Source organism: Pelobates fuscus, chromosome 8, assembly GCF_036172605.1.
Source record: "Pelobates fuscus isolate aPelFus1 chromosome 8, aPelFus1.pri, whole genome shotgun sequence".
Classification (NCBI taxonomy): Eukaryota; Metazoa; Chordata; class Amphibia; order Anura; family Pelobatidae; genus Pelobates; species Pelobates fuscus.
Window position 1 is genome coordinate 122,052,715 of NC_086324.1, and position 25,876 is coordinate 122,078,590.

At 37.0% G+C, this 25,876-nt stretch overlaps 1 protein-coding gene across 1 annotated transcript in view; it reads left to right on the forward strand.

The window, feature by feature from the left end:
* EMP2 (epithelial membrane protein 2) overlaps positions 1-25,876 on the forward strand; it is a 50,260-nt gene that overhangs the window by 18,223 nt on the left and 6,161 nt on the right. The window contains exons 2-4 of the mRNA XM_063428835.1: positions 17,985-18,097; positions 20,890-20,989; positions 22,182-22,328. Of these exons, the coding sequence (XP_063284905.1) occupies positions 18,020-18,097; positions 20,890-20,989; positions 22,182-22,328 (325 nt within the window). The 5' untranslated portion in view covers positions 17,985-18,019. The remainder of the gene's footprint in view (positions 1-17,984; positions 18,098-20,889; positions 20,990-22,181; positions 22,329-25,876) is intronic.

Consider the following 25,876-nt stretch of genomic DNA (forward strand, 5'->3'; position numbering starts at 1 on the left):
CTCTGCTCAAAATTGAATTTACTTTGAGTTATTTTTCTACAGTTGCCTTAGTTGTGTACAGATTATAGGCAAAGCAATGAAACTTTTTTTTCCATTTTTTTTCCATTTTTTTCTGTATTTTCTTCAAAGACTTTATTAATACTTAAGGGTTTTATTAATTTCAAGGCCTGAATTGTCATACTTTAACAAAAGGCCTCAAACCCAAAAGTTATGTGTCAAAATGTTGATTTAAAGCACAGACAGCATAGTAAGATGCACATTTATTGAATGGTGAAGTTATTTCAGCAGCTACCACACAACTGTAAGTACATAGGCGTGCGCAGCCTATTGCATAAGGGTGTGCACCTTAAAGCACAAACACGCACGCCGCGTGTATATGTATGTGTGTATGTATATATATATATATATGGAAAAAGAAAAAAATCCTTGCACTCACGCTGAAAGTTATCCCTTGTGTGCTGGGTGCTAAAGCCAGGGCTTGGTTATGCAGATATCCAAAGAGGTAGCAGCAGTCACGGAGTTTAAAGGTTCTATTCTTTATTTGGTCATTTAATAACGTTTCAGTCCTCTAAACTGGACTTTCCTCAGGATCAATACCATTTAGAGGACTGAAACGTTGATCGCAATTTTTAAATGACCAATTAAAGAATAGAACTTTTAAACTCCGTGAGTGCTGCTACCTCTTTGGATACCTATATATGTATATATACACAAACACACACATACATACATACACTGCTGTGTGTGTGAGTGTACTGTGTGTGTGTAAGGGTGTTGGGTGTGTGAGGGTGCTGGTAGTGTGCTGTGTGTGTGTAAGGGTGTGCTGTGTGTGTGAATTTGTTTGGAGGGATTGTGTGTGGGGATAGGGGAACAGATTAGGAAATAGCCCCCCTCCCTTCTTACCTTTTGGCTGGGAGGGGGGATCCTTGCTGCCATCCCTAATCCCTGGTGGCCCTAGTGTGAGTGAACTCTAGCATGCAGGGCTAGAGTTCACTCTTACGAGATCTGAGCGTTGCCATGGCAACGCACCAACCTCGCGAGAGGGACCCCGCGGAGCTGCTGGAAAGAGCTCACTGGGTCCTCTCCTGCCCCTCTCCCTGCCTGTGGGCCGGTGAGGGAGATCTTTGAAAAACATATAAACTAAGTGAAAACAAATCACCCATATACAGTCTATACCAGGGATAGGCAACCTTCGGCACTCCAGATGTTGTGGACTACATCCCCCATAATGCTCTTATACCCATAATGCTGGCAAAGCATCATGTGAGGTGTAGTCCAAAACAGCTGGTGTGCCAAAAGTTGCCCATGCCTGGTCTATACAGTGGATCGCTTGCAACATATAGGGGTTGTAGAACAATGAAATATTGTGACAAAAAGAAAACACTTATAATACAGTTGAGTAAAATAAGGAGTGTGAAATTAATATTGGACACACTCACATACAGAACAGAGCCGATTTGGCATTTGTGCGCTCTGGTGAGACAGACCTTCATCCAGTCTTTTACTCAGGTGTCCTCATATAAGAGATAGAAAAAAGGTGAGGAAAGAGAAAAAAGCCACTAGGGTAATAAATTCCAACTGGTGCAAATAATAGATTCAACGTAGAGATAGCTTCTCACCTTAATAAGAGTCTAAAAGATTGGCTCTGGGTGTAAGCGATGTGCCTTTAAGGGGGCTACCCCTAGATCAGCAGGAGAGGATCCACACGACTAATTTATATACGGTAAAATAAAATATATTTATAAATGCAATAAAAACAAATAATCAAATGCCAATGAAATAACATATCATAACTGTCCTCTTCTGATGATCCTCTTGGTACAACGTACAGTTGGCTTCTCATCTTCAGATCAGAATCCAATGAATACAATTTGTGGCGGAACCAACCTCGCCACTTTGCACTGGAGAAGCCTGGTTGCTAGCCTCCTGCCCTGCGACTATGGCCCTGGGGTGTATTAACCCTTTAAGAACTGTATTTGGGCACAATGGATTTTTGTATGCTGTTCCTGGCACTTTAAATACTTTGGAGCAGTGTTACCACTTTCAAACTGGCACTTCGAATGCTGTCGAAGTGCCGAAGTCATCGAAGTACCGAAGTCGTCGAAGTGGCCGCCATTCGACAAACGAACATGTGGCGGTGGCCATTTTAACTTATTCGAACGCGGTCAGCGGTGTGTGCAGCCAAATCTATGGAACGGTTTGCGGCTACCCAATTGCACGAACACCGCTGACCCGTACCTTCTTCGACACCGCGGCTGGAGACCAAGTCCCGTTCGAAGAAGCGCTTGTTCGAATGAGACTTAGTCATTTTCTCGTTGTAAAATAGACCGACCGCACGGCCCAAATCCATGGAACTGTTTCCAAAAGTGACTTATACTTATCTCCCGAACGGCTGGACGGATTCAAATGATTTTTGGGTATTGGAAAGAGAGAGGGCGTATACCGCGCTTATAGTATTACAAATAAAATATACAAAAATACATACATATATTCTTGAGTATTTCGATTAGTCGTGACCTCAAAGGGAAATACAAATAGAAAAATAATAATAGCGCAATACAGCAAATATATTTATAGAGATAAATGATAAGAAACTAAGTACAGTCCACTCACATGAAGTAGAGCTATAACAGAGCTCTACTGTAAAAGCGCTTGGACGGTACAATCCCCGTCTTGGGATTCGTGGTGGTTGCCGCAGATGTATTCAAAGGTGCCAAATATGGAGTTGGTATAAAAAGAAAAAATAGCAGCAATATGGTGAAGTAAGTCCAAGTGGTAGAATAAAATAGTAAAAAGTAATGTACTTACACTTTCTAGAGCATGTAACCTGCTCTAGTGTGAACAGCTTGGGTGGTATGATCCCCACCAAGGATATACAGGATACCAGGAAATGAAGATAATAAAAAAGTAACTTAAAAGTATACTTTAATGTAAACAGACTAGACAATGAATATTAAAATATAGATATAAAATATAATATATAAAATATAGTCCCACTTAACGCGTTTCGCCTGATAGGCTTCTTCAGAAGTGTGGTGTAGAGTTCAAACAGTCCGTTTATATATCTTCTTTGATGATTAGATGAATTCCTGGTGAGATGACTTCCGGGTTTCGGCTTTGTGATGGTGCGCATGCGTCAGACCGGAAATGGCGCGACACCCGTGTCGCACCGGAAGTGATGCGTTGTTGTGATGTAGGCCGGAAATGGCCGCGGCATGTCCATAAGGGAAGGGGTAGCGTGCCGACGTGACACTCGTGGAACGCACGCACACCCAGGGAGTGGTGTGCGTCGCGTTCCAGACGTCACTCCTAAGTCCAATCTTAAAGGGAGTATCGGCTGTAATGACCGGGTAATGGCGTGGCGGCCATATTGGATAAGGGCAATAGTCCATAAATATATGAACAAAACACATAGATAATACATGATAAATAACACAAGCAATGATTAAAGGGAAAGTTGATGTTCTGTTAATGTATAATCAGAATAAAAAACAGAATAAAAGGGCAACTTTACTAAATGGCTAAAAACTCTAAGGTGAATATAGTGACAGTAGCTTTGCAAGCATAATTAGCAGAGTACAGATATTGCAAATAGGTGCACCTAATTGGTGGAGTATACTTTGAGAGAGGGTGGACAAATAATAATTATAGCGCATGGCTTAAATATTGGAGTATGGATAAAAAGGGGTACTTAGTAAAAATCTGATATGAAAAAGAGGGAAGATAAAAATTTAACCATAAGGAATCTATAAAATATGGAGTGACTGACTAAACTTTAAAAATACTTATAAAAAAATATAAAATATTATAAAAAATTAAAAAGGTCGAAGTCCACATTTAACCCCTTGGGGTGTAGGGTATCTAGTTGATATACCCATTGCATTTCTGTTTGTCCAATCTTTCTTATAATATCTCCTCCTCTCCAGTGGTTTTTCACTATTTTAATACCAATAAAAGTAAGGTGCTTAGGATCATTGTTGTGCATGCAGAAGTGTGCTGGTATTGAATGGTTTTGTACACCTTTTTCTATATTTCTGCAATGTTCTGCAATTCTGGTTTTCAGTGGTCTGATCGTTCTGCCCACATATTGAAGGCCACATGAACATTCTAATAGATAAATCACGTTTTTACTGTTGCATGAAATGACATCTTTAATATTATATATTTTATTTGTATTATTTGATTTAAACTCAGTAATGGTTCTTTTAGTAGTTTTTGTTTTCTTACATGCCATGCAGCAATTACATTTATAAAAACCCTTTTTGTCCATAAAATTGTTTATCTTATTGGGACTCTTTTTTGTAAAATTTTTTGTCAAATGCATTTTAAGGTTAGGAGCTCCTCTGAATATTATTTTTGGTTTATCAGGGATTAATTTACCTAAAATTTCGTCTTCCTTCAATAGGTGCCAGTGTTTCATTAAGATTTTCTTTAATTGTCTGTTTTTGTTATTGTAATCTAATACGATTGGTAGGGTAAAATCACAATTGTTCTGATTGGCTGGGGTTTTAACCTTATGTATAAGTTGGTTCCTATTGGTTGTGGTAATTTGGTTAATAGTTGCATCAATGTGGTTACCATTATAGCCTTTTTGTATAAAACTTTTTTTCAATGTATTTGCTTGCTCTAAAAACACAGAATTATCTGAACAATTTCTTTTTAGGCGCATCATTTGGCTTTTGGGTATGTTGTCCAGCCATATTTTATTGTGACAACTTTCAGTGCTTATATAGTTATTAACATTTACATCTTTAAAGTGTGTCTTTGTTTGTATTTGATTATCTTTAATGTATATATTTAGATCTAAATAGGTCACTGCAGTACTACTAAAATCAGCTGTTAAAACTATTCCTTCTTCATTTATGTTTAAAAAAGAGATAAAATCCTTGGCCGAACTCATAGAGCCTTTCCAGATGAAAAAGAGGTCATCTATATAACGAGAGTAGGATACCAGGCTTTCCACCCAGTCATGCCCCCTCCACACGGCTCGGTCCTCCCACTCCGCCATATAGAGGTTGGCATAACTGGGTGCAAACCTGGTACCCATAGCTGTGCCGGTTTTCTGTAGGAAGAAACTATCTTTGAACCAGAAATAATTATATTTTAAAATTAGATCTATGCCTTCAATAATAAAATCAGTATGTTCTTGAGGCATAGAGTCATCTCGTTCTAGAACAGATCTAATTGCTTGGCATCCCTTATTGTGCTGAATGATCGTGTATAGTGACTGGACATCACACGTAATGAGTATATAATCATTGTTCCAGGTAATGGTTTCCAATTTTTTCAAAAGATCTATTGTGTCTTTTAAGTAAGATTTTGTTTTTTTAACGTACGGCTGCAACATTATGTCAATATACTCAGATAGGTTAGAGAGAAGGGATCCTATTCCTGACACAATAGGGCGTCCAGGTGGGTTATTTAAACATTTATGAATTTTTGGTAAAAAGTATATCACTGGGGTTTTGGGGAATAGTATTTTTATATAGTTATACTCCTTCTCGTTTAAAATTCCAATTTCCTTACCTCTATTTAAATAGTCGTAAAATTTTAATTTTATGTCTCCTATTGGGTCACTGTCCAATTTAATGTAAGTATTAGAGTCATTGAGCTGTCTATAAGCTTCTGTTTCGTATTTATCTTTAGATAAGATGACGAGGCCTCCGCCTTTATCGGCTGGCTTGATTACTATTGAAGTATCGTCATATAGTTCTTTTAGTATTTTTATTTCTTTTCTACTCATATTTGGTCTATCTTTTATTTTTCTAGTGTCTAGGATTTTTAAGTCCTTGACTACTTTCTTTTCGAATATATCTAAAGCACTCGATTTGAAATGTGCCGGGTAGAAGGTGGATTTGTTTTTTAATTCACTATCTTTATAAACTTTTGGATTTGTATTCGCTGTATTAGCTGATAGGTTGGTTTTGCTTTTATCAACAAAAAAGCGTTTTAAGGTCGCATTCCTAACGAATTTATTTACGTCAATGTAGGCTAGGAAGGAATTGTATGACTTTGTAGGGGCAAACTTTAAGCCTCGTTTTAAAATGTTTGTTTCTGTTGTGTTAAGAATTTTATCAGATAGATTAAATATACCAGTAGGTGTCTCCTGTGTTTTTTGAACTAGAAGCTCTCTAGTCTTCCTTTTTTGGTGTCTTCTACCTGATCTCCTCCCTCTAAGCATCTTTTGCGATTTTTTATAGGTGAGATATTGAGTTGGTGAGTTTGTCTCTCTCTGTTGGAGGGGATCTCTAAAAAAGATGTCTCATCAAATTGGTCACAAAAAGATAAGACATGATATTTATTGTTCTTAGTTAAGTCTTGTGGTGATGGTGGTTTGTTTTCGTCTAATCTCTTGTAGGTTTTTTTGGGGATTTCCCAAGAGTACTTTCTATTTCTTAATTTATGCTTGGGGGAGTCTGGCACAAATGTGTATCTGTGAGTTTTAGGTCTAACAACAAGGGGTGATTCTTGAGCAACGTGGTGGGTGTGATATTTGTGTTTGGTACGATCTTCGTTTATTTCTAAATCGTGTGAGTTGGAGGATTTGTAGTGGAAACGAGTGTTCGGATAGTGAGTATTCTGTTGATATCTAGTATTAAATTTATCATATCCTTTGTTGTGTCTCTCATATTTTGTGTTGTGCCTTGGGGATCTATCCGGTGATTTGTGACGATTATTGTGAACATATTTCTTTTCGTGAAATTCTTTACTTTGTAACCTTTTGTGTCTAAATTGATGACCTCCTTGTGTATTTGGGTTGTAGTTAGTTCCCCCATTTTTCCATCGGTTTTGGATATTTGGTTTTTTTATATTGTATGTACGAACTTGTTTTTGGGCATAATCGTATTTGTCTCGGTTATATTTTTGAATTTTTATTTTCTTTGTATCGATTTCAATTTTTTCTACAGTTTTTTTTATTTTTTGGGATGCATTATAGTACTCTTCGGTGTCCCCAAAAGGGATAAGTTGCTCCCGCAATGTATTAATTTTTTTATCTATTGTAGATAGCTTCTCGTTCTTAACTTTAATGAGACTTTTCATTAGTCCGAATGTACAATATTCTAGATGGTTATACCATTCTTCCATAAATTTTTCATTTTCAGTATCTGAGGTGGGCATTTTAAACAACCTGAGACCTCTAGGGGTTATTTTCTCCTCTACATATTTAGTTAGTGTTGCAATCTCCCACCTTAATTTCATTTCTTTTGTTAGAGAGAATTCTAATTCTTTTAGTAATTCTGGTAGATTATCGAAGACAATTAAGGGCTCATTGGTATTCATTTCTTCTAATTCATTAAAAACATCATTGATGTTAATGGTATAATTGTCTCGATATTCGAAAAGAGACATACTATATGTATGTCTCTTTTCGAATATCGAGACAATTATACCATTAACATCAATGATGTTTTTAATGAATTAGAAGAAATGAATACCAATGAGCCCTTAATTGTCTTCGATAATCTACCAGAATTACTAAAAGAATTAGAATTCTCTCTAACAAAAGAAATGAAATTAAGGTGGGAGATTGCAAAACATACTAAATATGTAGAGGAGAAAATAACCCCTAGAGGTCTCAGGTTGTTTAAAATGCCCACCTCAGATACTGAAAATGAAAAATTTATGGAAGAATGGTATAACCATCTAGAATATTGTACATTCGGACTAATGAAAAGTCTCATTAAAGTTAAGAACGAGAAGCTATCTACAATAGATAAAAAAATTAATACATTGCGGGAGCAACTTATCCCTTTTGGGGACACCGAAGAGTACTATAATGCATCCCAAAAAATAAAAAAAACTGTAGAAAAAATTGAAATCGATACAAAGAAAATAAAAATTCAAAAATATAACCGAGACAAATACGATTATGCCCAAAAACAAGTTCGTACATACAATATAAAAAAACCAAATATCCAAAACCGATGGAAAAATGGGGGAACTAACTACAACCCAAATACACAAGGAGGTCATCAATTTAGACACAAAAGGTTACAAAGTAAAGAATTTCACGAAAAGAAATATGTTCACAATAATCGTCACAAATCACCGGATAGATCCCCAAGGCACAACACAAAATATGAGAGACACAACAAAGGATATGATAAATTTAATACTAGATATCAACAGAATACTCACTATCCGAACACTCGTTTCCACTACAAATCCTCCAACTCACACGATTTAGAAATAAACGAAGATCGTACCAAACACAAATATCACACCCACCACGTTGCTCAAGAATCACCCCTTGTTGTTAGACCTAAAACTCACAGATACACATTTGTGCCAGACTCCCCCAAGCATAAATTAAGAAATAGAAAGTACTCTTGGGAAATCCCCAAAAAAACCTACAAGAGATTAGACGAAAACAAACCACCATCACCACAAGACTTAACTAAGAACAATAAATATCATGTCTTATCTTTTTGTGACCAATTTGATGAGACATCTTTTTTAGAGATCCCCTCCAACAGAGAGAGACAAACTCACCAACTCAATATCTCACCTATAAAAAATCGCAAAAGATGCTTAGAGGGAGGAGATCAGGTAGAAGACACCAAAAAAGGAAGACTAGAGAGCTTCTAGTTCAAAAAACACAGGAGACACCTACTGGTATATTTAATCTATCTGATAAAATTCTTAACACAACAGAAACAAACATTTTAAAACGAGGCTTAAAGTTTGCCCCTACAAAGTCATACAATTCCTTCCTAGCCTACATTGACGTAAATAAATTCGTTAGGAATGCGACCTTAAAACGCTTTTTTGTTGATAAAAGCAAAACCAACCTATCAGCTAATACAGCGAATACAAATCCAAAAGTTTATAAAGATAGTGAATTAAAAAACAAATCCACCTTCTACCCGGCACATTTCAAATCGAGTGCTTTAGATATATTCGAAAAGAAAGTAGTCAAGGACTTAAAAATCCTAGACACTAGAAAAATAAAAGATAGACCAAATATGAGTAGAAAAGAAATAAAAATACTAAAAGAACTATATGACGATACTTCAATAGTAATCAAGCCAGCCGATAAAGGCGGAGGCCTCGTCATCTTATCTAAAGATAAATACGAAACAGAAGCTTATAGACAGCTCAATGACTCTAATACTTACATTAAATTGGACAGTGACCCAATAGGAGACATAAAATTAAAATTTTACGACTATTTAAATAGAGGTAAGGAAATTGGAATTTTAAACGAGAAGGAGTATAACTATATAAAAATACTATTCCCCAAAACCCCAGTGATATACTTTTTACCAAAAATTCATAAATGTTTAAATAACCCACCTGGACGCCCTATTGTGTCAGGAATAGGATCCCTTCTCTCTAACCTATCTGAGTATATTGACATAATGTTGCAGCCGTACGTTAAAAAAACAAAATCTTACTTAAAAGACACAATAGATCTTTTGAAAAAATTGGAAACCATTACCTGGAACAATGATTATATACTCATTACGTGTGATGTCCAGTCACTATACACGATCATTCAGCACAATAAGGGATGCCAAGCAATTAGATCTGTTCTAGAACGAGATGACTCTATGCCTCAAGAACATACTGATTTTATTATTGAAGGCATAGATCTAATTTTAAAATATAATTATTTCTGGTTCAAAGATAGTTTCTTCCTACAGAAAACCGGCACAGCTATGGGTACCAGGTTTGCACCCAGTTATGCCAACCTCTATATGGCGGAATGGGAGGACCGAGCCGTGTGGAGGGGGCATGACTGGGTGGAAAGCCTGGTATCCTACTCTCGTTATATAGATGACCTCTTTTTCATCTGGAAAGGCTCTATGAGTTCGGCCAAGGATTTTATCTCTTTTTTAAACATAAATGAAGAAGGAATAGTTTTAACAGCTGATTTTAGTAGTACTGCAGTGACCTATTTAGATCTAAATATATACATTAAAGATAATCAAATACAAACAAAGACACACTTTAAAGATGTAAATGTTAATAACTATATAAGCACTGAAAGTTGTCACAATAAAATATGGCTGGACAACATACCCAAAAGCCAAATGATGCGCCTAAAAAGAAATTGTTCAGATAATTCTGTGTTTTTAGAGCAAGCAAATACATTGAAAAAAAGTTTTATACAAAAAGGCTATAATGGTAACCACATTGATGCAACTATTAACCAAATTACCACAACCAATAGGAACCAACTTATACATAAGGTTAAAACCCCAGCCAATCAGAACAATTGTGATTTTACCCTACCAATCGTATTAGATTACAATAACAAAAACAGACAATTAAAGAAAATCTTAATGAAACACTGGCACCTATTGAAGGAAGACGAAATTTTAGGTAAATTAATCCCTGATAAACCAAAAATAATATTCAGAGGAGCTCCTAACCTTAAAATGCATTTGACAAAAATTTTTACAAAAAAGAGTCCCAATAAGATAAACAATTTTATGGACAAAAAGGGTTTTTATAAATGTAATTGCTGCATGGCATGTAAGAAAACAAAAACTACTAAAAGAACCATTACTGAGTTTAAATCAAATAATACAAATAAAATATATAATATTAAAGATGTCATTTCATGCAACAGTAAAAACGTGATTTATCTATTAGAATGTTCATGTGGCCTTCAATATGTGGGCAGAACGATCAGACCACTGAAAACCAGAATTGCAGAACATTGCAGAAATATAGAAAAAGGTGTACAAAACCATTCAATACCAGCACACTTCTGCATGCACAACAATGATCCTAAGCACCTTACTTTTATTGGTATTAAAATAGTGAAAAACCACTGGAGAGGAGGAGATATTATAAGAAAGATTGGACAAACAGAAATGCAATGGGTATATCAACTAGATACCCTACACCCCAAGGGGTTAAATGTGGACTTCGACCTTTTTAATTTTTTATAATATTTTATATTTTTTTATAAGTATTTTTAAAGTTTAGTCAGTCACTCCATATTTTATAGATTCCTTATGGTTAAATTTTTATCTTCCCTCTTTTTCATATCAGATTTTTACTAAGTACCCCTTTTTATCCATACTCCAATATTTAAGCCATGCGCTATAATTATTATTTGTCCACCCTCTCTCAAAGTATACTCCACCAATTAGGTGCACCTATTTGCAATATCTGTACTCTGCTAATTATGCTTGCAAAGCTACTGTCACTATATTCACCTTAGAGTTTTTAGCCATTTAGTAAAGTTGCCCTTTTATTCTGTTTTTTATTCTGATTATACATTAACAGAACATCAACTTTCCCTTTAATCATTGCTTGTGTTATTTATCATGTATTATCTATGTGTTTTTTTCATATATTTATGGACTATTGCCCTTATCCAATATGGCCGCCACGCCATTACCCGGTCATTACAGCCGATACTCCCTTTAAGATTGGACTTAGGAGTGACGTCTGGAACGCGACGCACACCACTCCCTGGGTGTGCGTGCGTTCCACGAGTGTCACGTCGGCACGCTACCCCTTCCCTTATGGACATGCCGCGGCCATTTCCGGCCTACATCACAACAACGCATCACTTCCGGTGCGACACGGGTGTCGCGCCATTTCCGGTCTGACGCATGCGCACCATCACAAAGCCGAAACCCGGAAGTCATCTCACCAGGAATTCATCTAATCATCAAAGAAGATATATAAACGGACTGTTTGAACTCTACACCACACTTCTGAAGAAGCCTATCAGGCGAAACGCGTTAAGTGGGACTATATTTTATATATTATATTTTATATCTATATTTTAATATTCATTGTCTAGTCTGTTTACATTAAAGTATACTTTTAAGTTACTTTTTTATTATCTTCATTTCCTGGTATCCTGTATATCCTTGGTGGGGATCATACCACCCAAGCTGTTCACACTAGAGCAGGTTACATGCTCTAGAAAGTGTAAGTACATTACTTTTTACTATTTTATTCTACCACTTGGACTTACTTCACCATATTGCTGCTATTTTTTCTTTTTATACCAACTCCATATTTGGCACCTTTGAATACATCTGCGGCAACCACCACGAATCCCAAGACGGGGATTGTACCGTCCAAGCGCTTTTACAGTAGAGCTCTGTTATAGCTCTACTTCATGTGAGTGGACTGTACTTAGTTTCTTATCATTTATCTCTATAAATATATTTGCTGTATTGCGCTATTATTATTTTTCTATTTGTATTTCCCTTTGAGGTCACGACTAATCGAAATACTCAAGAATATATGTATGTATTTTTGTATATTTTATTTGTAATACTATAAGCGCGGTATACGCCCTCTCTCTTTCCACTATTTCACTCACAAGGTTGGGGAATCCTTGTCCTGTATACTGCTGCCTGGTTTCTATAGTGAGCGCCTATTACCCTTTTTGATTTTTGGGTATGTTTGTATTTGGAATGTGCTGATTAATAATATGTAACTGTTATTAATATTGGATGTATGGTTTTAGAGTTATGAAAGTTTGGTAAAAAGTATGTTTAAATTGTACGGATAATTGGGTTACCTCTCAGGCTAAGGGGAGGGAATCTGTGGGATGTAACCATTGTGTGATTGGGTAATGTATAATTGTATGTGGGCGTCTCCCTTGCAGGGGAGAATTGCATAAAAGCAGAGTGTATTTCATTAAACCAGAGTTCTACTTCACCCTCAATTTGGAGTGCCGTCTCTTATTGGGGGAATCTGCTACAAGGGATTGCTATGCTTGTCATACTCCCTTGCTAAATCACTGCTAAGCTTTTGTAAGATTTGGTTCCTTTTTTGCTCTCTGGAGGAGTCTACGGTGGTTATGGTGTCTGCTGCAGTGCTTGGAGTCCTCAGGAAACGCTAGGAGCATCCTTCAACGGAGGTACCTAGTCGGGGTGTCCGTCGATCCGTTACACAATTTATTGGTTTGTCAAGTACCATTAAATTGTGTAATAGTAACATCCTAGGGATGTTGGGCAAAAGTAAAATCCCCAGGATGTTCTTGGGAACCCGAGTAATCTGAATGTACCTTTTCTGGTTAAATACTTTGTTATTACTATTATTGATCAAGTATTCACATTTGTAAAGGAAGGATAAAAAATTAGATTAATTGAAATGTAGCCTTCCATGCATTTAGAAGATTACTAGTGAGATGCTTAGTATTTGTGTAACATCTAGATTGGAAAGAATTCATATTTTCTAACATTTACAAATTTAAACAACTGAAATCACATCTGATGAGAACTAAAGTATGGATTACATGCATTGCAGACCATTGTCAATGGTTCAAAAAAGGAACACTACAAGCGTCATCAAAACCACACAACGCTACCGTCCTGGGGTCCGCTGGATGCTGTTCACTTGCTTAGCATGCTGCAGTAGTTATGGTGTTTGGAGAATTTACTTTTAACCCCTTAAGGACACATGACATGTGTGACATGTCATGATTCCCTTTTATTCCAGAAGTTTGGTCCTTAAGGGGTTAAGAAACCTAATAGACAACTATCACTGATCAGAATTCCCTTCTTTTTTTTTTAAAGTGCTAGGTACTTTTATTTTATGTTTCTCTTTAACCATCTCTGCTTACGTTTCCTTATTTACTTTTCTTATTTAGCTTCTTTCCTTCTCCTGCTATTTTGTGATCTTGGGTCAATACCAGTCTAGATCACCCAAGATCGCTTTTGCCTGCCCGACTGCTGCACATTTATCTAATGGTGCATAGCTGGGCAGCTTGCAATCTTCACTTCTACTCTCTTGAGTAAAGTATTACTTTTGGCATACTCTAGGTGTGCCTGGACAATTACAAATTTATATAAAAGGTACGTTTTTAAAACATTTTTTATAATGGCACACTCCATAGTTATTTTTTTAGTTTGCTCTCAGTTTGTGCAAAACAATGACCGTTCCACTAAATTGTCCTTTTGTTTGACTTTAAAAAAATCTCCTGGATGAAGTAGAGACTTCCTATGGCTTGTTCCGACTAAAAGCTGTTTTAGTCAATGTCTTGTGTGGCTGGACTTTATTTGAAATTGTCCACTTGATTGTCCAGTGACCTTCGATGTGTATATCTTGATGTTATGTAATTTATTAAAATTCTTGTCATGAAGGGGTTAAACTGCAAACGTTAAATCTTAATAGTAAGATTCATGCTAGGTTGTGATCTGTCTCATGAAACTGGTTTTGAAATGGTTTTGATCAATGTATCACTGCTACTAGAATAAACAAGATATGAAAGATGTTAAATGTTGCTGTTAATTGCATTAAGTATTCTTAAATGTTTTTTTGTGGCGTTTAAAACTGGAAAGAGAGTTACTGGTTGCAACTGGGTTAAATCCTAGGTGTAACTTTACTAGCCTGTCTTACAGCTGTGTCATGTTAGACAGCTTTAAGGGCTGCTGGTTATAGAAGGGTTACACCCTGGATCTAGCCTTGTTGGTTTAACAAGTAGGTGCAGCTGCTCATTAAACAAGTATAAAACCACTTAGAGAGTTTGGCCGAGTGTTAGTATCAGATCCTGGATTCGTCCACGTCTTGCGGTGGTTGTGCTTAACTGCTGCTAACAATGCCTATTTGCTGAAGAACACTTAATGTTGCTGAAACTGTTCCTCTGCTAATATCCAGACGTGTATGCCAACAGGCTTAACAAAACCAGGTTGCCATGTGCACAAACTTGAAACACAGAATTAGTTCGGGAAGAGCAAACAATCTCTTTACCAGCCACATGGTCTTTATGTCCTGCAATGCCAGAGACTCCCTTTCCTTTACTGAAGACTTACAGCATTGGAAGAAGGGAAATATAGTCAAATCTTAATGAATAAGAAAGCATGCTGCAGGGTGTACTCTAAAATAGTCTCTGCTAACATGGCCCTCAGCAACAGCCAATACCAGGAACAGAATGTGGTATCTTTCAGTCTCTTTTCTCTTTGCTATTAACATAGGTGAGGAACATATGGTCATTAACCCTTTAAGCACCAAAGATGCACCTTTATGTTGTGCACATACCTTGCACTGAAAGGGTTAATGGAGAAATTTGCCAGCCTCCTGCATTTTAAGCAAATTTATAAGAGGTCACATATCTTGATTATAGTTCTACAGCAATATTGAATTATTCAAACCTCATCTTCTCTAAAACATTCTGCCACAACAATGCAACATTTGGCACACCTTTTGGCAGCTAGGTGTACCACAGTTGTTTAAAGCAAGGTGATACCAAATCAAGATGGCTGCTGTGATACAATGATATTGATCACACAAATGTATTCATTGTGGTAACATCCATTTAAACTCCTCTGCCAAAATTTGGAGCAGAAAAACTGTATACATGCATCTTATAATCTTTGATGAAAGTCAAAGGAAAATACCGGGTTGCTGCCTTATATGTATATATTCCTCACCTTCTTTAGGTGAATAATACATAACTCAGCAGGACTTTGTATACTGCCATCAATTCTAGAAGGCTTGGATGGAGCCATTCCCTTTGTGTCGCCAGTTCCCTTTGTGTCGCCAGTTCCCTGAAGTGGGCTCCCCATTCACTTGAACTGGCATTTATAGTAATGCAAAGCCATTCTGGTTCTTTTAGGGGAAAACCTTTGTAGAATTTCTCTTCTATTCGGCTCAGGTTCAGTCTGAGTTCTTGTGGTAATCAGATATCCTGATTCCAATCTGAATCTATATCAAAATCGGCTAAAGAAAAATCTTTAAGCACTCCTCACATAAGCCCTATGATAAGCCCTATAGTGGAATTGGGTGTCATAAAAGTATCCTTATGTTTTATGATGTTACTGGGAAATGAAAAAGAGATTCTTCTTTCTTGGTCTTGATTAATTATTTTTTCCTTTTGGAAAACGTAATAATATAATTTTCAGAGGACGGCTATAAGCTAGATGAGAACTTTGGAAAAGCTTCTGGGGACTAAGCTTAGCACAAAAGAAAGACCTTTGAATTGGTAATTATTTCCTAAAACTTGGCTTTAGAGAACCTTCATATATTTCTGATGGATCAGGATCTAGTTGGCATCTTTTAGATCTTTTAGTTAGCCAGTTTCCTATGTGAAGCACATTCTGTTAGTGGGTAGTGATTGCACCTTGAATGATTTCCTCCTTAGAAATACATGAATTGTCTTTAGATCTAGAATGTGTTTTGGGTTTGGATGGTTTTTGGAGCCAGGAACCTTTTGAAATGGTCTTTGATGGGGACCTCTGTGATAACTCTTTGAATCGTCTTTTATTTCCAGCTTGTACTGGAACTGATGTGAACTGTTTTTCTAAAACAGATATGTTCCAGACCTCTATTTGGAGGTAATTCCTGGAAGTGTATGGTCTGACATGACAGAAAACATGCTAAGGTGACCTCCTCCTTGGGTTGTGGGATGTGTCTACGATTCTGCCATAGAGATTCAGTGAATTGTCACAGTATGTTACAGTATGAGAGCCGGGAAATATGATTCACAGCTCTCATACCCAGTGGGCTTGGAGAGGAGCCTTGAATATGCATTTCCAAACCTTCTAATTCGTGTACTACAGAGTTTTGCTGTGTAGGACTTGTGAGCAGGACTGCAGGCACTTAAGCAGCTTCAAATAAATGCAGTTATCAAAGTGCCTACAGAAGTCCTGTCCACTAATATGCTGTCATGGTTAGCCTGGAATAACAACTTTCCAGAAAACTAATCCTTGTCCTGTGTTTTGAAACCTATCAAAAGATAATATTTGTAATAATACATTGTAATATGAAACAGATATATGTTTTGTGGTCTGGTGGCCAATGATGAGAAAAGTACTCAGACAGGTTACTTACTTTGTGTCCACAGGAATTTAGGCTGTAAAGGAACAATGTCACATACAGTAAGGCAATAACTGAGCAATTACACAAACAGATAGCAAGGTTGAAATAGGTAATTTTCAATTATATCAACCTGACACAATTAAAGGACCACTATAGGCACCCAGACCACTTCATTTTAATGAAGTGGTCTGGGTGCCAGGTCCAGCTAGGATTAACCCTTTCTTCTATAAACATAGCAGTTTTAGAGAAACTGCTATGTTTATAATAGGGTTAATCCAGCCTCTAGTGGCTGTCTCATTGACAGCCGCAAGAGGCGCTTCCGCGCTTCTCACTGTGATTTTCATAGTGAGAAGACGCCAGCGTCCATAGGAAAGCATTGAGAATGCTTTCCTATGGACTGGCTGAATGTGCGTGCGTGCGCGCATGCACATTCAGCCGATGATGACAAGGAGGAGGAGAGTTTCCCGCCCGACGCTGGAATATTTAACCCCTTCCACCCCCTAGAGCCCGGCGGGAGGGGGGCCCTGAGGGTGGGGGCACCCTCAGGGCACTATAGTGCCAGGAAAACGAATGTTTTCCTGGCACTATAGTGGTCCTTTAAGTATTCAATGATGCACCAGTGAGCAAAGAATATGAGGTTCAGTTAACCCTTGGGGAAATTCTGACCATTCTAGAATACTCAAATGCTTTCTCTTAAAACATTGGGTAACAAACTTATGAGCAAGTATGGAGAAGTCCCAAGATCCAGAAAGTATTGCCCTCCTGAATGTTACTTGTGGTGCCTAATTCTGTGTTATATTTCATTTTAAGATCCATAGATGCTGCATATTATAATCTATCAATGCTGCATACATGTATTCGTAATGTAAAATTAAAGGTCTACTACAAGCACCGTAATCATTAAATTTTGCTGTAGTGGTTATGGTGCGAGGTAAGGTGCCCTGACGCCACCCAACACAATTGTAAGTAGTTAAACTGTTTTAGAATGGTTTGACTCCTTACCTGAGATCAGCTGGACACCACTCACGGCCTACACTACTGACAAAGAAGCTGCTAAGTTGGCGCTTCCGTTAGATCTCCTGATGTCTAACTCATTGACCTAGAGTGTCATTTGCTATCATTTAATCAGCTAGCCTCTAAACTGCTTGACAACAGGTTTGTGTCTTTTCTAATAATGTCTTTTTTACTGATATATAATTCCCAAATGTTCTAACATTATTTTTTTCATTTTTCCTTTGCAGTTTCCTCTTGACCTGCTAAAAAACAAAAGTTCAACATGTTGGCCGTCCTTGCATTCATTGTCATCTTTCACATAACTTCAATAGCATTGCTGTTCATTGCAACCATAGATAATGTAAGTGATCAATGCATATCCAGTGTGCACTGCAAATCTTGCTAAAGGGTTACTCCAACCAAAAAGTTTTAAGAACTGTTTTTGGTCTGAGCACGCACTTATCAAAAGTTAAAAGAAAATAGCTAATACCCACACTGAGGTCACGTTTGCCTAGTGGTCTGATCCTCCTCTGGTAAGACTACTCGCCTTTGCAGCAGCGCCAAGGAAGACTAGGCACCAGAATTTTTTTTTCATTTTCTTTTTTAAGTTTTATTTTGTTTTGAAGTTGCAGACATGGGATCCCAGAAACTAACTAGGGAAACTAAGACTGTAGCGTTTGAAATACAGATATATATTCCTAACGCTACAGTATCACTATTGTGTTTCAGTAAATTCATGTTTATATGACATCTGGTTTTATTTTTTTTATTTTTTTATATTCTTTAAGTTATAAAGCAAAATGTAGTACAAAGTTCTGAGCTTGGATCGCAAGCATGACACAGTGAAACAATTTAGCTCAAAACAACGTTGGTGTTGCCAAATGGCCCATTTTGGGTATTCAACATATACATTTGCAGTACAATATAATTAGAGAACAATGGTTCATATTATTAGAACAAAGAATTAGAACAAAGAAAATTAGGTAAGCGAAATATCAAATAACAGGAATGGAAATAACTATTCGACTTATGATGTTGGTCATGGAGTCTTATTTGGTTGGCGGCCGTGTGATCAATTCTATACGCTACTTCTAGTGCAATTCTTAACTGGGATCTACTGAACCTACAATAGACTAATTCTTTGTGGAGGTCCATCAGAGGAGGTGTAGGGTTGAGGGGGAATTAAAGGGGGTTGGGGGAAAAATTTAAAGAAAGCCAGGTAAGGCACAGGAATTTAAGTCTTTGGTCTGAGAGTGTAGCTTAGCTCATACAATTATTTGACTTTAAAATTATGTTATTACAAGTTGGTAGTTCTTGTGTTTTTCTCAAAATGGTTATTTGCTTGGCTTCCTCAGCCTAGAGAGCCTAACCTCCCTATGATAAATGTATATAGAAAAAGAAGAAAAATGAACAATTCTGAATCCCCTTTGTAGTACATTTAACACTTGTCTAGAGAACCACTTTACTGCGGATGGACATCTGTAGTGTTTGTGCCCAGAGGGTCATGAGGTATAAATTATGAGGCAGGTAGCGATGGACAACTGTAAGGCACTGGAGGTATGTAGAGAAGCAATTACTCTAATTATCTTGTTCAACTTGCACCTCCTGTATAACTGTTTGTTTATAACTGACCAGTCATTAAATAACCATTATATCTGTCACAAATTCTGTGGAGAGGACGGTTGCTCTTCTCTTTGGTTACTAGTTATGCATGTTTTTTAGGATCTCAATGACCTTGATTGTATTCATCCTTTATGTTCTGAATTCTGGAGCTATGATTAATACATTGTCCAGTTAATAAAAAAAAAAATATATATATGCTTATGTATTTTATAAAGGCTTCTAGAGTCACCAAAATCTTTGAAAATACTCTCATAAATTTGTAGTGTTCTGGATAAATTGGGACATAGGAATAGGCATTACTTATTCACCAATATCCCTCATGAATGACCAGTCAAATGGAAGCCACTGACTACATATTTTTTTTTATTGCTGTAGATATTGATTGATCCTTTCACCTACCTTTGACCTTTGCCTTTGTCAAATTCTTTAAAACAGGATTTATTGTAATTTATTTGTTTTGACTTTAACACTTTTTGAAGCCACGAACTATTGACTTCAGTGGACTAATGTGAAATAGAACTTCCTTCAACCCAATCTGCCATGGCGTGTGCACCCTCAGTATGATTTGCATCTGCTCCTAACTCCTCCTATTATGGCTATGAATGATGTAGAAGTTTGACATGACCAATGAGTAGATCAGGAGTAGATCTGCTCTTACAAAAATACTTCTTTGGATCCTCTGCCTTGTGGGAGAGCACCTCCTTACCATCTGCTATTTTCTAGATAGTCTTATCTACAGTCTTTCCATATAGTAGATCTCCTAGAAAAGTGATGGATCTATCTTACAGGAATTACATGAATGCATATAAGATAGCAACACTCAAAAAAAATGCTCATAAATGCTTTATAAATGTAAGGAAGTCATGGACTAATTTGAATTGATCTTCTAAAATGTTTCAAAATAAGACATAGGTTCAATCTGCAAATCTAGTGTGAAAATTGAAATGGGGCAGATATCCAATTTAACACTTAACATCTCCAAAATGTGGGGAAAATATCTATTGAATATATTGCTGAGCAAAATTTTTAGCATTGTAATAAAGCATTGATGTGCTTGTCCCCTCTAGTACATTGTGTCCTATGTCTGGATTTAGTCTATGTCCCCTTTAAATGGTCTGTGCTTTTAGCCACTACTCTTGAGGAGCAGAAACCTAAAAATATTTCATGGTTATTTTGATACACTTGTGGCTATTTCACTTATGACATCGGTAATTCTGATACATGGAAAGTTAGTTGCCACTGAAATGACTCATCTATAACTACGGAATAATTAGTATGGCAATTATATTGAGAGTCTGCTCCTTCAACTAGCCTAATAACTGTAATATATATGTTTTGTGTCACTAAAGTCCCTTTTTATTGATATTTATTTACCTTTAAGTAAAGCAACACTTTAGAGAGCTGTCTCCTATGTTAAAGATATGTTTGGTTTATACAGTGGATGTTATATTATGCTGTTAATGTTGCCTTGTCCACAGCCATTTTAGAAGTGTTTTTTTTTTTTTTAATACAAATACCTATGCTTTGCAGGCTTGGTGGGTAGGAACTGATTTCTCTCTTGACATCTGGCAAACATGTATGAATACCACAACTGCAAATAATTGTACGGACATTGGAAGCAAAACCAACTGTGAGTATAGATATACAACTAATAATTAATTAACCAGTATCTGCTAAGGAACTAACCGTGCAAAATGAGAGCAAAAATAAAGAGACAAAACTTTTCTTACTACTGGATAGAAGTACTGTACTCAATCATATATGCTAATATTCTTTATTCAGAAAACAATATTTCACCCAAACACAATGTTCAGGGGAAGGGGCATAAAGAAGAAGCGCTACCGCCTTTCGTGCCAAATAACGCCATAACTTAGAGGAAAATCTCAGCAACCGATCCTTCCTAACCCCCTAAAAATAAGGAACAAAATAGCCTAAAGCTCAGAGCCAACAGACTGCACAAAACTTAAAAATATAAAAACCTCCTAAACCCAGACTCTCTAAAAGGAAGTATTACATAGAGGGACTAGAAACAAAATATGGCCCAAAGCGATACAGCTAAAAAAATTTAAAAACACAATTAAATTGGGGTTAGGCAATTAATAGTCCCTTCAATTAAAATACCTCAGATGAAACTATTCCAAATGTATTCCCACACTCAAAAACACAATATTGATAACACAATTAAGCATATCAGGAGTGGAACTACTTCTTTTTGTTGTCTTTCACTTGGAATTGGCTTTGGTATCTAACCGTGTGTGGTCTGCACTGTTGCCACATCTCTCTGCAGCTGGCCACATACTTGGTTAGGTTTAATCCAGTTCTTTTGGTGGCTCAGTTTGGTGTTGAATGGGTAAGGGCCTATACATGTTTTTTTGTTTATTGTATACATACAAAAAGGCATATCACAATTGGACATATCACAATTTGTCTTTCTTAAATGGTATCTATATGCCATCTACCATGGCACTACCATTATCTCAAGCAAGTAGAAACGATGGGAAAGACTTACACAACAGAACTCCTTGTGATGGGCAATAAATGTTACAGCACAAACATTCATTTTTCAATGTGAGGATATAGCAGATATTCCAGAAGTGCGCACTGCCTGTATGTAGTTATAAGAGCTTCTCAATAAAGTAAAATGTATATGAATATTACAGAGCTTTACAGTAACATGCAATATGTGTATCAAGGTTTTATGGTAATGTGCAGTGTATATAGTGTTGGATCAATAGTTGGATGACCTCCACGATTAACAATAAGGAACTGAACTATTGGGGCTTACAATTTGTTAATTCGTATACTGACATTTGTTTCCACAGATTTTCAAGCTATCCAGACTATCCAGGCTACAATGATCCTATCTACTATTCTGTGTTGTTTTGGACTTGTTTGTTTCGCATTTCAGCTTTTCCGTCTTAAACAAGGAGAACGATTTGTGTTATCGGGCATTATCCAGATGTTATCATGTAAGTTTTTTTTTTTGTGATATTAAAAAGTAGATTGCTATCAATGTAAGCTTGTGTAAACTAATGTGTTTGTGTGTGTGTGTGTTTGTATATATAGGGACACTATTTTTTGCAAAACAAGAAAAGTATCTGTTAATGGAATATTATTTGATAAGAAGAAAAAAAATATCAAACAGAAGGAAACAAAACAGTGGTGATTTCTAGTTACAATTGGTGGAATTTCCCCTCCTGATGCCATTTAGGAGTCAAATCAGGGCTCGAGTACTGCAGGAACGCGTGGGAACGTCGTTCCTGCACTTTCTTTTGAGCAGGAACGCCGTTCCTGCTGTTGCTGCAGGACTCATGCCGCTCCCAAATGCCCCCCCGTGTTCCCCCTGTCATGGGGGGGGGCCCAAGAGGTGGCCTAATGGTCACCTGCTGGACCCCCCCCTGCCCCCGGCGGGTGGCTCTCTCTTTGTCACACGCGGCGAGGGAGCTGTGTCCTCTCTGCTCCCTCTCGCCGCGCCATTTGCTGATGCTGGGAGCCGGAATATGACATCATATTCCAGCTCCCAGCATCAGCATACAGCCTGCGCGGCGCGAGGGAGCAGAGAGGACACAGCTCCCTCGCCGCGTGTGATATGAAGACAGACGCCTGCCCCACTGGACCCCAGGAACACGTCCACGCCAGCTCTCCAGGTAGGGAGGCTGGGTGGACATTTTTTAGTTAAAAAAACTAACAATTTCTGTATGTGTGTGTGAGTGTCTGAGTATCTGTGTGTCTGTGAATGTATATGTGTGTGTGTTTGTGAATGTATATGTGTGTGTGTCTGTGAATGTATGTGTGTGTGTGTCTGTGACTGTGAATGTATGTGTGTGTCTGTGAATGTGTGTGTCTGTGAATGTGTGTGTGTCTGTGAATGTATGTGTGTCTGAATGTGTGTGTGTGTGAATGTATGTGTGTGTGTCTGAGTGTATGTGTCTGTGAATGTATGTGTGTGTGTCTCTGTGAATGTATGTGTGTGTGTGAGTGTATGTGCGTGTGTCTGAGTGTGTGTGTGCAGGCGTATATGTATATGTGTGTCTCTGTGTGTGCACGCGTGTGTGTATATACACGAATACACAAGTGTATTTTTTTTTTGGGGGGGGGGGGGGGGGAGAGGGAGTCTTGGGAGAGTTCCCACACTTTATTCCCCAGGACTTGACCCCTGAGTCAAATCACTTAGTTTATGCAGCCCAAGCCACATCTCTCCTGTCTGTGACTTATACTAGTTATCAGACAATTTATGTATAATATGTTTTTAGCTTATCTTATTGTACAGTGTGTCTCTTATGTCATTAGTTTGCCTTATGTCATTAGTAGCCTGTAGAGCATGCAACAGCCTCCTGTGTGATTAAAGTTCAATTAACAGAGCAGAAGATACACAATTCCAAATTAAACACATTGCGCTATAAGATCTGCCTGGAAATAAAACCTTTTGTGAGTTACAGCAGAGTAGGTGTGGCTATGGCTGAATAAAGTGAACCAAAAGTGATTTTAAATTTAAATGACAGAGAACTGAAAAGTGAGACTGCAGGGACTTGATCTTTACACCAAAACCTCCGAGGGAGGTTACTAGACTGTAAAAATAAATAAAGTTCAGTCTTTCACTCGTGTGATATTCATGGATCAAAAATCAGAAACTCAATTTGAAATGATTTTGTATTTTGTAACAAAATGGGAAAACAAATAATCTTTACTTCAAAGGGACGGTCAAAGGTCTTCTTGGATCTTAATGGTTTTCTCCTTGAATATTCTGTTTTTACAAAAAGTATCTAAATATTGTCTAACAAATGTACAAAATCTGATGAAACAAACACTTTGGACTGAAAATTCTATATCTGTGCTTTTTACTAACCTTAAGGGGTTGAACCATTTATGAGTGTTTTAGTTAAAATACTTCAGACCGGTGCCTGATTGCTTCCTTAAAGGATTACTCCAAACTCCATGACCACCTCCAGGAGAGTCATTTGGGGTGTCACTTGCCAGCCTGGAATAAGAGTTGCCTGGCTGGCTAATATCTATTCGGTGCATATTTCCATGCATTGTGGGGATATTTATGGGATAATAATTGTAAACAGAGAGAATTGCCCACGATTTCAATTCTCAGATCCTTAATCGTTATCGTGTTAAGTGAAATGTATAACCATATACCGGTAATTAAAAATCACAAATTGTTATAAAAATAGATATTTATTTCTTAACAATTTAAATAATAATGATGAGTAACATGCATGATAATAATCAATGGAATTCTAGTATAACATGAATATGTAATACAATATGGCAATAATAATTAATATGCAGTATAAAAACAATATGCAATACAATAGGCAATTAACTTCCTGGTTAGTACAGCATAGACTCCATTAGCTGTCAAGACCGATTTACGACCCTTTCTTTACAGCTAAGGAAACAAAGTTTTAAGCATTCCTTAGAGCTGCAGTAAAACTTTCTGGCAGAAGTAACCCTTTCAATGCTGGTTAGACCTCCTAAGTAGTTAAGATCTACTCCTATGTAATTTTAATAAATAACATTTAACCAGTCATAAACCATTTCAACATTTCCTTGCATCCAATGAGAAAATCTACTATGTTCTATAAGCTGATATTTTAATTAATTTGTCTAAACAGATATTTTATCTTATTTTAGAGCCAATCAATACAGCTGGATAAATGGTCATGATATGCTAACGTGATATTAATCACACAAATACATTAATGGCTATATTAATCCCAGCTGCAGATGGGATGCTATAACCATATATATATTCTTTAATAATTACGATTTCTAAATATGAAATCAAATATGATTTATCCAGTCATATATCATGCTATTAATTTTAATTAATTTTAATTAATTAATTAAATGTCTGTATATTTACCAGTCAAGTAGATATTTTCTCATCAGATATCCTCAGGTAGCTAAATGTCATAGATCTCTTTCTCTGCATGGAGTGTGAGAGTTTCTTGGTTACTCTGGTCGCCCGATTCTGCCTGGATCTCTCTGAATCCCCAGAGTGTCGTAATGTCTCTCTCTTCAATCTTTGAATCTTTCTGAATCTCCGAATCTCCCTCTCTTCCCTTGTCTTAACTTTTTAAAGGGGAAATTCCTCTAAGTGATAGCCAATCACAAATGTGGGGTGTGGTTCCCTTCTAGGTAACCAATTTAATATTCGAACTCAAGAGGGCAGCCTTGTTCCACTACACATACCTATCCAGGAAAGAGTTAACTTTTCCTGGTGGCTATTTTTGACGTCATTTACGTTATCTTTATGTATCCAATAACTTATTTTATCTGTCAGATCACAGGGTTTTTCTCAGTTTTGTCCAGACTATGCGTCTGCAAATTCTGCTATAATTCCTAAAATTGATAGTTTGTGAACTAAGTTTCACCTTAAACTATAATGGGACGTTGTACAATATCGAAAGTAAAATTTAATTATTTAATCCTCTCTGTCACCTAAGTCTGGGAATAGAATTTATACAGTCTGTCCATCCCCAGTTCTCAATGTCTTATCTATTTGTTG